This window comes from Falco biarmicus, chromosome 1 (genome assembly GCF_023638135.1).
Source record: "Falco biarmicus isolate bFalBia1 chromosome 1, bFalBia1.pri, whole genome shotgun sequence".
In the NCBI taxonomy this organism is placed as follows: domain Eukaryota; kingdom Metazoa; phylum Chordata; class Aves; order Falconiformes; family Falconidae; genus Falco; species Falco biarmicus.
The window spans coordinates 31846914-31862952 of NC_079288.1; the positions used below are offsets into that span (position 1 = coordinate 31846914).

A 16039-nucleotide genomic window follows, 5' to 3' on the forward strand; every position below is an offset into this window, starting at 1 on the left:
AAGATATGCCTGGAAGGTGGTTAGAGATTCAGAGATGAATGCATGTCAAGTCACCAGAAAACTTCCAAGGAACATCTTGATGTCAAAAATAATTGGTCCTGCTTTCCATACAAAATAATCTGTCTCGGAAAATAAAAAGCTTGGTGTGCGCATGAGCTCCTCTGAAGCACCTGGCGACTGTCCTCTGGGCTGAACCGATTCCCAAGGCTGGAAAGGGGAAGGGATGCTTCCCCTGTGCCGTGTCACACTGGGGTCCCACCAGCCTGTAACTTCAGGCCTCAGCTGTTTGCTGGAAGCTGCAACAACGGAGATGCACGGAGCATGGTTCTGGCGCGTGGAGGAGGGAGCCCCGAGCAGCCAGGCAGAGGCACGCAGCCATCCCACCATCCCACAGGGATGCAGTTCTTCTTGCACCACCCATGTTCCCAGCACTAGGTAATACAAAGATAATAACAAGTTATCAAGGCCTGTGGCGTAAGGCAGCAGAGTGCTGGTGAGGAACCAGTAAAGGACAGTTCTGGCAGACGCTTTTTTTTTTTATTTGAGGTTTTTATTGTTATTTGGAGGTGAAAGAGAGAGAGAGGTTTCTTTGTGCAGGGTGTTCTTTAGGAGCATCCCTACAAAGCCGTTGATGGGTAGTGATGGCTCCTTTCTGGCAGAAGGGTGATCTTGGAGGGTTGCTTGTTTGGAAGCACCAAAAAAGCAGTGAGGTGTGTCTGGTCAGTGCCCCGCCGTGCCTTGCAAGCTGTGTGGAGGTGCGTGAGCTTGCACCTATGAGAGACCATTGAGCATCGGGCACTGCCAGCCCCCTTCCAGCTGCTCTAGATGGATACAGCCAGGGAGAACAGGCAAGGAATCGCAGCCAGTCTTTCTCCGAGAGCAGGGAACATCTCTGTGCAGCGCTGACGGCAGCAGGGCCCACCTACAACTAATACAAATAAGAGAAGCAGCATTCTTACAGGTTGGCTTTTCCACGAAACACAATTCAGCCACTGGTAGTGCTTTTTTTCAAAGATTTTGAGAAGATTTGATTTCATTTTCTACTGAGCTGAGGACAGTGATTTGCCTGGTTATTCCACTCGGTGGCATGCCGCTATCTCTCAGCGCCTGCATGCTCTGCACATCCTTCTCTATCTGTACCGGGCTGTGATAAGCTGCTGGGCTGATAAGGGAGCAGATCGGCATCTGTCCTGTAAAACCCAACCTGAGTGGAAGTTCGGCTTTCCACCACGTAACTGCCAGCTGCCACAGAGCATCTGCAAGTCATTTGGTGAAGTTTTGCTGACACAGGCTGCTTGGCAGGAATTTGTAGCCATTGCCTCAAACCTGTCACCAGGAAAGGCAAATAAACCTCAGAGCGTGGAGACCTGAGCCTGACCTGAGCTGTGGCTTTTGTACGTGGGGCTCCCCGGCTTTTTCCAAGTGTAGGAGACGGTGTTTTTAGCAGTGAACTTTGTTTTCCGATGGCCCTCCAGGCAAGTGAACAGCGGTGCTTTTACAGCTGACTGAGAACCTGACTGCTTCCTCCCCGAAACCTGAGTGACACTCAGGATGTAGATAAGAGAAATGGCAAATGCCATGCCACAGGTCCTCGGCCAGGGGACAGGGCTGACGCTGCACCCTGCAAATGCTGCATGAGAGCACCTGCTCCTTCCCTGGTGGGGAACAGCCCCTGGAACACAGGGCAAGGTCTAGACATCCAGGGGTTTATTCCCAGCCTGGAGATCCTGCTGCCGTGCCAGGCTCGCTCTGCAGCCCTGCTTGCCAAGCTTGGTTCCTGGTCCCCAGGGTGTCTGTGTCCTGGTCCCCAGGGTGTCTGTGTCCTGCCATCTCCTAGCAACAGGCCACGTGCCACCAAGGCAGGGAATTCCCTGCCAGGCTGGGGCTGATGGCAGCGCCTGGCCGCTGCAGCCTCTCGGCTGCTTTTCGGCAGCACTTGCGGCACCTGGCTCTGCAGGACTTTCCCTGCGGCCTTGGCAGCTGGGTAAGGAGGCTGGGGGCACAGCCATGGGACGTGGCGGGGGGCTGATGTCTGTCACTGCCTCTCCTCTCTCCCTCTCTGCAGAACAAGTCCTGCTCCCCTGCACGCAGGCATCCCCGCAGCGGCCAGCCGGGGCTGGGGATGAGGGTGGCTGGGCAGGATGAGGCCCTGCCGCTGGGCGAGGAGAGCCCCGAGGCACTGGTGGAGCTGCTGAGGGACCCGCACAGCCCCTGGGCCCCACCGCCGGGCTGCAGCCCCCAGGACCAGCACCTGCGGGAAACAGCTGTGCTGGCGCCTGAGCTCATCCGCGGCTCCAAGGTCTTGCAGATCCTCAGATCCCTGCAGATCGTCGGCAAGGGAGTGAGTGCAGCCCGTAACGCTACCCACCTGCAGGCCAGAAAACCATGTCTTTCTTTTGGAGGGGGAAAACATCCTGGGACAAGGACACCTTCCCCATCCCGGGGTCTTCCCAGGTTCCCAGTCTGCAGCTGGGGCAGAGCTACCCCCAAGTGTGTTGCACTAATCCATGTTACACATATGTCACGTGGCTCAAGGCTACATGTCCATGTCACCCTGGCCACAAGGTGGCTCAGGGACGTGTTGGCCAAACCCGGCCCTTTGCAGGTGGAGGAGGTTGACGAGGGTCTGTTGCAGTTACAGCAGCTGGAAGAGCTCATCCTCAGTGCCAACCACATCAGCAGGATAACCTCGGCCAACCTGCCCCGGACACTGAAGGTGAGCAAGCAATGCCTTGGGATGGCAGGATGGGGCAGGAGGTCCTGTCTGGGAACACTACGCAAGCCAAACAGCTTGAGGGAACAGCTCATTGCACAGGGTGTTTGTTGTTCCCTCTATCCCTGGCAGGTCCTGGAGCTCTGCTGCAATGCTGTGGCTGATCTGCAGGACCTGTGCGCTCAGCCTCCTCCAGAGCTCCAGCACTTGGGACTGGGATACAACAGGCTGCGTGGCCCTTCACCGGACAAGTACCTCACTGCGACCTTCTGGTAATGCCCCAGGCTGAACGTGGGCTCCTGGAAGGGAGGTGGGCAGGTGTGTACAGGTGACCTCAAGCTATCAGGGTGGCCCATGTCAGGAAATCCCAGCTCTGCAGCGGGGTTGTTCCTTTGCTGTGCCCACTGCCCACACGAAGCAGTCTGTTGTTTTCTGTCTCACGCTCGGAGGTTGTCTTGGTCCGTGGCCAAGGTGTGGAAGGGGAAGATCACCTGGGAAAACACCTTGACACCCTACCCACCACATTTCCCACATCCCTGGGCAGCTTCCTTTCCCCATGCCCTTCCCAAAGCCCCTGCTGGGAGTCTGCCTTGGGAGGGATGTAAAGCTTAGGCTGCGTCACCAAGTGATGGGAGTGGAGTGGGTAATGGATGCTAAAGAAACATGGGTTTGAGGTGTGGGGCAGACTGGGAATGGGCCACGTGGCTCAGGAATTTGGAATTGGCCTCTTGGGGTTGTACTATTGGATTCTCCATTTTGTGCTTGGGAAACACGATTTTTGTGTCTTTTTCTGGACCAGGGCAGTAGCTCTCTCTCCGCAGAGATGTTGTTTGCCTCACCTTCTTCTCTGGGTTCTCTCCTTAGGCCAAATCTTGTCTCCCTTGACCTGAGCTTTAACAACTTCACAGACCTGCTGGGGCTGGTCTCCCAACTGTCCAGTCTGCAGAAGCTCCGCATCCTGGTGCTCCAAGGGAACCCACTGGCTCTCATTCCCACCTACAGAGGCTTCCTCGTGGACAGCCTGCCCAAGCTTTCCATCCTTGATGACACCCATGTAGAGCCTGAAGAGAGGTGCCGGTTCCACGGTCTGGCGAGGCAGCCAGGTGAGCCTTTGAACCCAGTGATCTGCGAGGTGGTTTCATCGTGGTTAATCCAGGAGTCCTCAGGGCAAACCCTGGCTCCGGTATTGACTTCCTTCTTGCCTCTCCTCAAATGGAGATCTTTCTGTCCCTTTTTACCCCGCTAGTACAAGTGGGGAGCAGGCAGAGGACCTGCAGCAGTGTAGTTGTTGAGGTTGTTTTAGTTTTAGGTCCAAAACCTGCAAGAACAGTCTAGTCCTAGCTGTGCCTCGGTGTCATGGCCTGCTCCCATCTTTGCTTGTGAGATGCTGTCTAGTTTCAGACCGCGCGTCTGCCCCTTGAGCTGCTGAAAGAGGAACTTCTCCACTGGAGAAGATGCTGACATGGGTGTTGCACCATCTGCTTGAAGTGATGTCACCTCCGCTGGGTGGCACATCCCCGGCTGGGACGAGAGCAGGGGGCTGGGGACACGCGGGGGTGGGAATCCTCTCTTGATGGCCCCTACCGACTGAGTTTATGCCCTGGATGTGCTCTTTGAAGTCGAAAATGTTAACCAGAGAGGCAAAGTCACCAAGCCAGGAGATGTTTGCGTGGCTTTGGAGTGACCCCATGTGGCAGTGGCTTGTCACAGCGTCAGCGGAGGGTGGCAGGGAGGGATGCCAGGTGTGGGGGGGACAGCATCCTGGAGACTGCCACTTGCTCTGTACCTTCCTTGCTCTGGAAGGACCATGCTGCAGCTTCACAGCAAGATTTGCTTCTTTCAGAGCTGATCAGGTGTGAAGCACGAGTGGTTGTGAGTGTCGGGGAAATCAAGGGAGTCCCCGATCCCAGAGCTCTCCAGCGGCGGGAGGTGGGCTCTGAGGCTCCGCTGATCACCTACAGCTACTGTGTAATGTACGAGTTTGTGGAGGGAGAGGAGCTCGAGGACGGTGGCAACACTGAGGTTTGTGCTTAATTCAGCTCCTGAAAGCAACAGGCGGCGGGTGGTCACAGCAAGGGGGACTTCACCTCCAGGCTGTGGGGCGAGGCCATTTGTAATGGACCTGGCACGGGGGGCAGCAGTACTGGGGACAGAATGCACATGTGGCCACATCCGGCAGGACAAACCCCTGCAGCTCAGGTCACCTCTGGGGGAGCCCAGCAGCGCTCTGCACGGGGGAGCACCCACAGCCCCCCTCCCGCTGACTGCGGCAGACCCCTGCCCGGGCGCTGTGCCTCTTCCCACGATTCTCAAGCACCAGTTTGGTGAGGAGCGGTGGGGGGCACTGGGGGCTTCACCCTGGAGAAGGGAGGCTCAGGGGGGCTGATCGCTCTCTCCAGCTGCCTGAAAGAGGTTGCAGGCAGGGGGGTCGGTCTCTTTTCCCAAGCCACAAGCGACAGGACAAGAAGAAACAGCCTCAGGTTGCTCCAGGGGAGGTTTAGGTTGGGGATTAGGAAAAATTTCTTCACTGAAAAGTTTGTCAAGCATCAGAACTGGCTGCCCGGGGAGATGGTAGAGTCACCATCCCTGGGGGTGTTCAAAAAACACATGGATGCGGCGCTGAGGGATGTGGTTTAGTGGTGGGCTTGGCAGTCCTGCGTTAACGTTTGGACTTGATCATCTTAACAGTCTTTTCCAACCTAAATGACTCTTGGTGAGGCTGGGCTGGGGAATGGGATTCCAGAGGTGGCTCTGCCCCCTGGTCCTGATGCAAACACAACCAGCCATGCCCTGCCGAGATCCCTCTCTATTCCAGCTAACAAAAATCCATCAGAGTCCCGTGGTGGCCACCCGGCATGTAGACAGCTCTGCTTCTGCTTGGGGCACAGGAGAAACAGGGAGGCAGCAGGAGCCTGCAGCCACAGGAGAGCCCAAGGCCCATTCTGGTAATTAATTTTATATATATGTGTGTGTGTGTGTGTGTGTGTATATATATATATATACATATATAAAATAAATCTCCTGCCCCACTGCTCAGGGCAGGTCTGTGGCTCTGGCATGTGGTGGCATTAGGTCATCCCTCACAGCACCAGCTGCAGCTGGGCTGTTACTGGGACTGGTGGATAACAAATTGGCACCAGTCACATCCCAAGGGTCCTTCTGTCCTTGGGAAGGAGGGGGCTCTCCCCACAGCTGTTCTCTGTCTCTGCACAGCAAAGGTGTTTGCCACCCCTGGAAAGCCCTGGGCGGACACCATCGACTGCAGCTACAGGAAGGAGCACACTGCCAAGGACTTGGTGGGGCTGAAGTCCTACCTGGAGGCTGGAACGACTGTCTCAGTTGTGGAAGAGCAGGTGAGCATGTGGCAGAGCTGGGTGAGAGGGGAAAGAGCTGCTGGGAAGCCCAGCAGTGGTGCTGTGCTCCTTCTGGGAGGCAGCCTGGGGTGGCGGTGACCCTGGGTGACAGAGGGTCCTCTGGCATCCCAGCCCCCTGCAGCACCAGCTCCTCTTCCCCAGCAGGTGCTGTCATGGCCTGTCAATGCTGATCCAGAAGGAAATGCAGTCACAACTAAAAAGGCAGGACGGGGGCTGCAGAAGAACAGTGCCAAGGTAGGGTGCTGGGAGCGAATGATGTCCGAATAACATCTGAGTTGCAAAAATAATGACGAGGGAACACGAGCCCTTCTCGTCGTTCAGTCTGGCATGTTGGAGAATCTCGCCTCCATCCCAGAGCTCTCACCGAAGTCCCCTCTTGCTATGGGAGGAAGGCAGCAGCTGCCTCACACACATCTCGGTGTGGATGCAGTGGTGGGCAAGGGGCTGGCTGGGTGTTGCTTGCTGTCTGATAAAGGGACCCCCACCTTCTGCTGAGGCTTGTCCCTACACTGGTGCCCTGCAGGGTCCTTCACCCAGGGACAAGCAGAAAAAGAAGAAGCAGGGGAAGCCACATGAACTCCGCAGTGACCCTCCCATCCGAAGGACCCTGGGCACCACAAGGGTGACCCTGGAAGCCTTGCTGGCCACCGAGGACCTGGTGGCAACTGTGTGTGACTTTGGGATCCTGACCACCGAGCAGCCGCTGCAGACCCCAGGTCTAGAGGAGAAGGTAAGGACCGTGGCCGGGGGCAGGGCACTGAAGCAGGGCTGCCAGGGATGGGGGTCCAGCTACCCTGCCCCGCAGCCTGCTCTGCCCTCGCTGGCCTGGGCATCCCTCCCACCCATCCATCCCTCAGCTCCCCTCTCCGTGAAAGGGGGCTGAACTAGCCCTGCCTAAGCGCCATCCATCGCTGCAGGTATCGTTACTTAATGTTGATATTAGTAATAAGTACTGTTACTTTTTATGGGCCTAGGAAAATAGATGAGTTTATTTTTCCATTTGAGAATATGAAAGCAACCACTCGTGCTTCCTCTGGTGCTTGGTCTCTCTCGGCATGGCAACACGCGCCAGCCCTTTTATTTTCCCAAATTCTTTTCTCCAAGCAGCCCCTCTGCTGTGCTTCTGCTTCCCCCCACTCTTTCCTCCGCCCTTGAAATCCCGGTGGCAGAACCCAGAGGGTGACGACTGTCACAAGACTGAATGCGGGCAGTGAATTTCAACACAGCCTGACTCTGGCAACATCTTTCTCCGCAGGATGAGAAAAAAGGCGCAGACAAGAGCCAAAAACCAAAAGCAGAGAGAGAAAGTCAGGCCAGCCAGAAAACCGCAGCGTCTGCCCGAGGTGAGGGAGGCTGGAGCTGGCTGGGCGGCGTGTGGGAGAGCAAACAGTGGCTGGTGGCCGTGCCAGGCTGGAGGTGGCCACAGGTCCCTGCCACCCTCCCAGCGCTGCGGCGCGGGCGCTTACTCACATCCTGAGCTTTGGGCTGTGAATGCATCCATTGACTGCGGGGGCTGTAAGCTCAGGCTCACGCCCTGACACCTTGGTGAATCAGTGTCTGAGCAAGCATCAAGGGTGGGCTGCTGCACCTACCGGCTCTGCATGCCGGGGGGAGAAGCAGATTTTGGGGTGAGAGATGTGCTGCCCGCTGCATCAGCTGCCAAGCATGGCCGGTGGTGTGGGCTGGCGCGGGCAGCCAGGGGCAGCGCTGTCTGGGATGCGTGGTAAGGTCCTCATCCATTTCCTCACATCGCAACGCCCTTTGCAGAGGGAATTCTTGTTCTACATTCTTTCAGATTTAGCGATGAGATGCACGGAGAGCCCCAGGTACCCCAGCCAGCCCGTGGCAAGGCTGGGAGCAGACCCCAGCCTGCTGGCACCCATGAAGGGACCACCCCAAGCCCTGATGGGTGCCCCCAGCCCCTCCCCAGCCCACAGCCTGCTCAGCCAGCAGCGTTGCCTCATCTGCTGGAGGCAAAAAGCTCACCCTGCCGCTTGCAGGGTTTTTTTCCAGCAATCTTGTTTTGACTACAAAAACAGCAGTGCCAGCACATCGGAGGAGCAATGCAAGAGCAGGAGGAAGTGGGGGAGGGAAGGGGTGGCAGGGTGATGCTGAAAAGCTGCTGAGGGGTCAAGGAGAGCACAGAGTGGGCCAGCCCCCCCCGCCCCCAGCACCACTCAGAGGAACCAAAGGAGCCTTGTGTCCCTGCTCTGGCATCAGATTTAGTTGCTAAGAGTGGGATTAACCTCCTTCCCCAAGACTTCCTGGCTGCTTTTCCGTGCCCCCTCACCCACGGTGAGGTCCCCCCATCTTTAGGGAGGCTCTCAGTGCCCTGCAGTCCTCAGCTGTGCTGGAGGAAGCCTGCCAGCCTTCCCAGGACAGAAACCTCCTTGGATTATTGCTTCCCACAAGCAAACCTTCATCTGCAACACACACTCAGCCTGCTGCTGATGCAGGGAGCTGCCACTGAACAACCGAAGCTCAGCCAGGGTGTTTTTCTACTTCCTTTGCACCCCAGTGCCTGCGGTCAGCATGCACGCCACAGGTCCCCTCTGCAGAACCAAGCCCTGCTGCAGGGGGCTGCACGGCCACGAGTGCTGGGGGGATGCACAGAAAGCTGCAAACCCGGAGCCATCAGGACACGTGTCCCCTTATGCCTGTGCAGGTGGAGGCTGGCTGGCTGCACCATGAGGCCACCGGGTGCAAGAAGTGCCAAAAAACTAACTGCCCCCCCTGGTTTGGTGCAGGCAGCGGTGGCCCATGGCTGTGTGCTCTGCGGTGATGCACAGCTCTGACTCATATGCACACCCCGGTAGCAGCCACGGTGACCCACACGGCTAGGGGGGGCAGGGGGGCTGTGCAAGCCCCCAGCTGTTCCATGAGTCACCAAATGGCACCGGGGCCGTTTGGCACTTGCTCATCACCTGGGTACCATGTCCCACCATGTGGTACCCCATGGTACCATAGGGTACCATGTCCCACCATGTGGTATCATGTGGTACCATAGGGTACCATGTCCCACCATGTCCCACCATGTGATACCGTATGGTACCATGTCCCACCATGTGGTACCATGTGGTACCATAGGGTACCATGTCCCACCATGTGGTATCATGTGGTACCATAGGGTACCATGTCCCACCATGTCCCACCATGTGATACCGTATGGTACCATGTCCCACCATGTGGTACCATGTGGTACCATAGGGTACCATGTCCCACCATGTGATACCATATGGTACCATGTCCCACCATGTGGTACCATGTGGTACCATAGGGTACCATGTCCCACCATGTGGTATCATAGGGTACCATCCATGTCCCACCATGTGGTACCATGTCCCACCGTGTCCCACCATGCCCCCCCTGGGGGCAGTGGCAGTGACCATGGAGCAGCAGGAGGATGGCTCCCAGCCCTCGCACCACTGCAGCCATGCATCCAGCAGGGCTGCGCAGGGACCGGCACTCACATCTGGGAGCTGAGGCCAATTTGCATCTCTCGGTGGCCAAATGCACACAAATAATCCGGCCTCTCAGAGGATCTGGGATCCTTTCCAGGCAGCTCAAAGGGGAAAGGCAGCAAGCTTTGTCTCAAGCAGTTTGCCCGGACATTGAAGGGTGTCTTCGGAAGTAGCCTCACATTGGTCTTGTTTTACCCCCCGCTTCATTTTCCAGGAGCTTTGAAACGATTTATTTCTGCAATCTGTCTGTTTTTGGAAGAATTACCGGGGAATTCAGAAAGGAAGGCTGCGCCCAGACCAGCTGCCGGCCCTACGATGCTCTTTGGGCTCCTGACCCAAAGTCATATTCAAATAGATTTTCCCCCAAGACCCATGGGTTAGTGGTGACACCGTGTCACCCCTGGCGCGCTGGTGCTTCCCTCTGCCAGGATGGTGACGGGTTTACTTCTTTCCACAGGAAAAAGGAAAACCAAAACTGCTGCAGAGCCAGAGGGGAACTGGGGGCTGCCGCCCGTGCCACTGACGGTCCCGTTCCAGATGCAGCTGCTTCGGTGGCCCCTAGCAGCCCGTTTGCAGAGCCCGGAGAGCGCGGCCGTGGGAAACAGCCGGTGATGTGGCTGTAGCAAAAGAGAGCGTGGGAAATAAAACCCATGGGATGGGGAAGTAAACCCCACTGGGATGGGGGAATAAACCCATTGGGGTGGGGAATAAAACCCACTGGGAGGGGGAATAAACCCACTGGGATGGGGGAATAAAGCCCACTGGGATGCTGTGTGTATCCTGGTTTAGCTGAACCTACAGAGCGGGGAGATGCCACACCTGTGACTGTCCTGGGGTGCTGCTGAGCTTCTGCAGGAGCTGGTGCTCAGCGTGCAGGGTGGGCTGTGCAATGTTGTAGTGTGCAACATGGGGTGTGGAGGGTGGGGTGTGCAATGTGGAGTAAGCAATGTTGCAGTGTGCAAGGGGGGGTCTGCAGGGTGGGCTGTGCAGTGTTGCAGTGTGCAAGGTGGGGTGAGCAGTGTTGCAGTGTGCAAGGGTGCGTGTGCAGTGTGCAGGGTGAGGTGTGCAAGGTGGGGCACGCAGGGTAAGCTGTGCGGCGTTGCAGTGTGCAACATGGGGTGTGCAACATTGGATGTGCAATGTGGGGTGAGCAATGTTGCAGTATGTAACGTGGGGTGTGCAGCGTGCAGGGTGGGGTGTGCTGTGTGTACAGTGTGGAGACCGCAGAGTGGGCTGTGCAGTGTTGCAGTGTGCAATGTGAGTTGTGCAGCATGCAAGGTGTGCAGTGTGGAGTGCACAGGATGGGCTGTGCAATGTTTTCGTGTGCAATGTGGGGTGTGCAGTGTTGCAGTGTGCAATGTGGGGTGAGCAACGTTGCAGTGTGCAACATGGGGCATGCAGGGTGGGCTGTGCAGTGTTGCAGCGTGCAACATGGGGTGTGCAGTGTTGCAGTGTACAATGTGGGGTGTGCAAGGTGGGATCTGCAGGGTGGGCTGTGCAATGTAGTGTGCAGTGTGCAGGGTCGGGTGTGCAGTGTTGCAGTGTGCAAGGAGGGGTGTGCAACGTCAGATGTGCAGTGTGGGGTGAGCAATGTTGCAGCGTGCAACATGGGGTGTGCAGCGTGCAGGGTGGGGTGTGCAAAGTGGGCTGTGCAGGGTGGGCTGTGCAGTGTTGCAGTCCGGGGTGTGCAAGGTGGGGTGCTCCTGTGCGCGGTGCAGGCTTGGCTGTGCAACGTGCAGGGTGCAGTGCCCGGCGGCGCGGGACCCGGTGCGGATGCCCGGTGCCGGTGCGCGATGCGGTGCAGCACGGTGCCGGGGCGCTGTGTGTATGCCCAGTGCCGGTGCCCGGTGCCGGGGCGCGGGGCGAGGCCCCGGCAGGGGCGGGGAGGGGCGGGGCGGGGCGGCCCGGCCCGGGGCGGTGCTAGGCGGCGGCGCGGGGGCGGCAGCGCCTCCCGGTAAGTCCAAGCGGCGGCTGTGCCGGCCGGGGCGGGGGTGTGCGCCGGTGGCACCGCGGGGCGCAGGGGCGGGGGCTGCGGAGCGGCCGCAGCGCCCGGGGCCGGCGGGGGGAGCCGCGGGCCGGGGCCGGTGGGTGGCGGCGGCGGATGCCGGGGCGGGTCGCGGGGCTGCGGCGGCCACGGTCGGTGTCCCGGTGCCGCCATGTACCGGCGCCTCAGGGGCCTGGCCCTCTGCACCGGCTGGGCCGCGCTGCTGGCCGCGCTGCTCTACATGAAGCAGGAGGCGAAGCCGGCAGCGCCGCGGGGGGCGGCGGGGACCGGGGGCCGAGCCCGGGCGGCGGCGATGGGCAGCGCTGAACCCAGCCGGTGTTCGCCCAACCTGACTCTCGCCAACGCCTCGCTCGCCCTCCCGGAGCTTCACCGGCTCTTCTTAACCTACAAGCACTGCCGGAACTTCTCGGTCCTGCTGAAGCCTTCCCGGTGTAGCCGGGAGATGTTCCTCTTGCTGGCCATCAAGTCATCCCCCATCAACGTGGACCGGCGGGTGGCCATCAGGAACACGTGGGGGAAGGGGGGCTCCGTCGGCGGCAGGAGCGTCAGGCTCCTCTTCCTCCTGGGGCGCTCGGAGGCCAAACCCCAGGTACAGCCCCTCCAGCAGCTGCTGGCTTACGAGAGCCGGGAGTTCGATGACATCTTGCAATGGGATTTTGTGGACAACTTCTTCAACTTGACCCTCAAGGAGCTGCATTTCCTCCGCTGGTTCGTGGAGGATTGCCCGCACGCCCGGTTTGTGCTGAAGGGTGATGACGATGTCTTTGTCAACACTTACAACATTGTTGAATTCCTCCAAGAACTGGATCCCAAACGGGATCTCTTTGTTGGGGATGTGATCCCCAACGCCCGGCCCATCAGGAACACCAAGGTCAAATACTTTATTCCAGAGCCCATGTACAGAGCCCCCTTCTATCCTCTCTACGCGGGTGGAGGGGGCTACGTGATGTCGAGAGAGACGGTGTGCCGCCTCCAGAGCACCGCTGAGGACATGGAGCTCTTCCCGATAGATGATGTCTTTGTGGGAATGTGTCTGGCGAAGATGGCAGTGACCCCAAAGAACCACGCTGGCTTTAAGACTTTTGGGATCCAGAGACCTTTCAATCCTTTCGATCCCTGCTTGTACAAAGAGCTGATGGTTGTGCACAGACTAAACCCAACGGAGATGTGGATCATGTGGACGCTGGTGAAGGATGACAGCATTCGGTGTGCAGTGTCAGTAACGCACAGCTACAGAAGGGGCTGGAAAAGAAGCTACTGATGAGCACGGCGGGATTGTGACTGGTGACAGATACAGGGTACTGAAACTAAAAAATCAGGTTGTGGTAGAAATGTGTCCTCTACTAACAGTACTTGAGCCATAGGGGTTTGTGTTGCAGCAAGTCTTTTTTTCTGTCGGTGAGTTACTGACACAGTTGAATTGCCCTGGGGTGGGGATGGGGCCGGTGGCTTGGTGAGATGTGGTGTGGGGCTGGGCTCGGTTCCTCCCAGCCTGACTGGGGCCAGGGGGAAGTTAGAGCTGCCGCAGGGATGTGAGTGAAGCTCTGTGGGCTCTGCAACACAGGGGCGGCTGAATTCAGCCTCGTGTAGGAAGGCTAATGATGACTTATGAGTGACAGAGCACGAAATTACTGGCAGGGGTGGAGGAAAGCCCAGTGTGTGCTGCTGGGTCCACAGCAGTGCAACTTCGCTGTTCCAGCAATCCCACAGGTCCTACCGGACAGCAGGAGAAAGGGAGTGGAGTGGGGAAGAAAAAGCCTCAAAAATACATTGCCTTAACACAGCACGATGATCCAAGGGTCTGGGCTCTGACTCAAGCCCTTTGGATTTTACAGAAGCTTATTACAGGTTTACTTGCACTGGAAGCTTTTGCACAAATACTTTCTGATTGGGTTTGAGAGGGGCAATATGTCTTGAATAATTACAATGGTGGTTAGAGTGGCTGTAGCTTTTCATGTGGTGTGGGGAGGTGTTTGGGTTGTTGTAATGTTGGATATCAATAAAATACAGTTTTGAAAAGTGTTTCCACAGGAGTATTCTTGGGTCTCCTGAAAGCTAAGAGCACTAAAAGCCAGAGAAGGCCGAGAGCTGGTGCTGGGTATGTATGTCAAGGAGTCATTGATATTAAAGAGGATAAGGTTATGTGGAAATGGATACTTGCCACTTCCTTTCCTGTGGGCAGCTGCCGTTCTCTGCCCCTGTCCAGGCAAGATGCATTGATACAGAAACAATCTAGGAGTGTCCTGGAGTCGCCCGTTTGAGGAAAGAGATCAAATATGAAACTTCAGATTCAGTGATACTTCTGTGAAGCTTTTCAGCTTCGGGGTGTTTTGCTGCTAGGTCAGGAGCTGCTGTGCTGTGTGTGAGTGGGAAGCAGCCTGGAAATTTTAGAAAAAGGCAGTGGGGTAGAGAGGAAGTCTGTGATTACGGAAGTTGGCACATTTTGTGCTGTGCTGTTGCCATTGCTGTGTGTAGTGCCAGCAGCGCAGCGTTCACTGCCCACCAGCTGTGAGCTGGAGCTTTCAGAGTTGCCTGGGAAATGCTTCCAGGTGGTCCTTGCCTGTACTGCAGGCAGAGAGACTGAGGAGATCCTGAGACCAGAGGTGTGATGAGCTGTCAGGGCAGGCTGGCTGCCTTCCAGTGGGGTGGTGTCAGGCTGCGGGACTCCTGGCGGTACTTGCTGCCTTGGCTTTCTATAACACCCGCTGTAGTGGTAGCTTAGCCCCACGGTGTGACCCAGACTCTTACAGCAGGAGTTACCACTCTCATGCAAGCAGTTTCTGTGCCAGATGTGAGTAGGCGTTTGAAAAAATTGCTCTTGCAAGAGGTAAGCCTGTGTGTGTGTGTCCATCCTCAGTGCAGTCTTGTACAAGCTGCTGCCGTGTCTTCTCACTGCAGCCCTAACAAGGATTAATTAGGTGTACTAGCTGTACCTGAGAAATTATCTACATGTCGTTTCAGATGTGCTGGCTTTGTAAACAAGGCCGAGTATCAGCAGCAAAACCTAGCTCCTGGGCACCACTGCTTGTTCCAGAGAAGAGGCTGGACAGAGCGTGTACTGCGGTACCCTGTGAACTGCTGTGGCAGCATTTTTCTGATCCACTAGATGATTCCAAATGCCAACTCAGTAACATAATGTAGAGTGTGATGTCATGTCTGTTGTGGGCTTAGGTGTATGGGCTAACCCCCAACAGGCAACTCTCACTTCCCAGTAAAGGTGTGGGACTCTTTTTCCATCCCATTATAGAGGTGATATGGAGCTCCTCACGCTCCTCACTCCCATTTTGACTGAACTTACTAGCTGGCCCGTCACAGCTGAAGGTTCGATGTGTGTGGGTACAGCCTGTGTCTTGGGAAGTAAGAGCAGTGAAACAAGCGGGGCAACAAGGTGGCTGGGAGCAGGTTCTGACAGGGAGAACGCGTTGCTTTGCAGGCTCCTGTAGCAGTGCTTGTCTGCCTTAAGCTGTATCTCTGCCATGCAAGCATCTGAAGAGAGTTATTGTGGCATCCTGCAAGGAACACAACCTGTACGTGCATTTGGGTCAGTGGCTTGGCAGACTTTCTTGAAACTGCAGCACGTAGCAAATTAGAGCAGTTGTGGTTAGAGGTTGACCTGAAGTTGCATTTGGCTTGTGAAGGCGTGGCTGTGCCACTGCTGTAAATAATCCTCTCATAGTGGCTTTTTTTCCTAATGCTCCAGCCCAAAGCTGTGTTTGGGACCTCCTGCATACTGGCACAGCAGGCACTGGCATCTTCCTGTGAGCTGTGCCTTCCACCTCAGATACAGCAGCACCCAGTGAGGAGCAGGAGCAAGAAATGGTGGTTTACTAATTCCTTTTCTACTTAATCTATAAGTGTACAGTGCTGTGCAGCTCAGATTTGCATTTGTTCAATAGACAGGAAGGCTTATGCTACAGCTGAAAAAATTCTTAGTCCAGCACAGCTCAATTTAGTAACAGCAACCTCGACACACGTGTAGCGCATCACATGCTCATTTGTTGTGAAAAATGTATGATTAATGCGTGTTTTCTTACAAAACCTGACGAATGGGGATTATCTGACTCAAACCAGCAGTGATAAAGTTCTAGTGGATACTATTCTACAAAGGATTCTACAAAGACTGCTCTAGAAAGCAACCTCAGCTTAAGTTTATATTGTCTATACAGCTAATACTACAAATTTCACATTAAGCTTGCAAAAAGAGACTTGAAATTATTTTCCTGAAGCTCATGTTGAACAGCATTCAAATATGTAACGCTTGCTTTTGCTCACTGCTTTATAAAGAAGTACACAGCAGTTGCCACAACGACTTTGTTTATAACCACAGTATCTTGAAAATCAAATCTCCCTTTGCTTCCTGGGGAAAGCACATGCATATTTAGTGGTGACTTTTGGGTGAAAGAGGTGGCTGTACTGAACTGCAGAACTCCACTAAGAACCTGGGTCACTCCACAGAAAGTTCTTAGCTTTACAGCTGAGATCTTCT

At 56.1% G+C, this 16039-nt stretch overlaps 2 protein-coding genes across 2 annotated transcripts; both read left to right on the forward strand.

Annotated features, from left to right (window-relative positions):
- The first annotated feature begins 1888 nt into the window (after window positions 1–1888).
- Window positions 1889–10370, forward strand: LRRC43 (leucine rich repeat containing 43). The gene is made up of 12 exons (XM_056348588.1): window positions 1889–1984; window positions 2066–2341; window positions 2606–2716; window positions 2846–2985; window positions 3578–3816; window positions 4557–4721; window positions 5512–5658; window positions 5927–6066; window positions 6232–6321; window positions 6611–6826; window positions 7349–7430; window positions 10006–10370. The coding sequence occupies exons 1-12, from the start codon at window positions 1889–1891 to the stop codon at window positions 10158–10160; spliced, it is 1857 nt and encodes a 618-aa protein (XP_056204563.1). The 3' UTR covers window positions 10161–10370.
- Window positions 10371–11531: 1161 nt separating this feature from the next.
- Window positions 11532–16005, forward strand: B3GNT4 (UDP-GlcNAc:betaGal beta-1,3-N-acetylglucosaminyltransferase 4). Its single transcript, XM_056362408.1, has 2 exons — window positions 11532–14380; window positions 14515–16005. Exon 1 carries the CDS (start codon window positions 11705–11707, stop codon window positions 12812–12814), a length of 1110 nt encoding a protein of 369 aa, XP_056218383.1. The 5' UTR covers window positions 11532–11704; the 3' UTR covers window positions 12815–14380; window positions 14515–16005.
- Window positions 16006–16039: the final 34 nt, after the last annotated feature.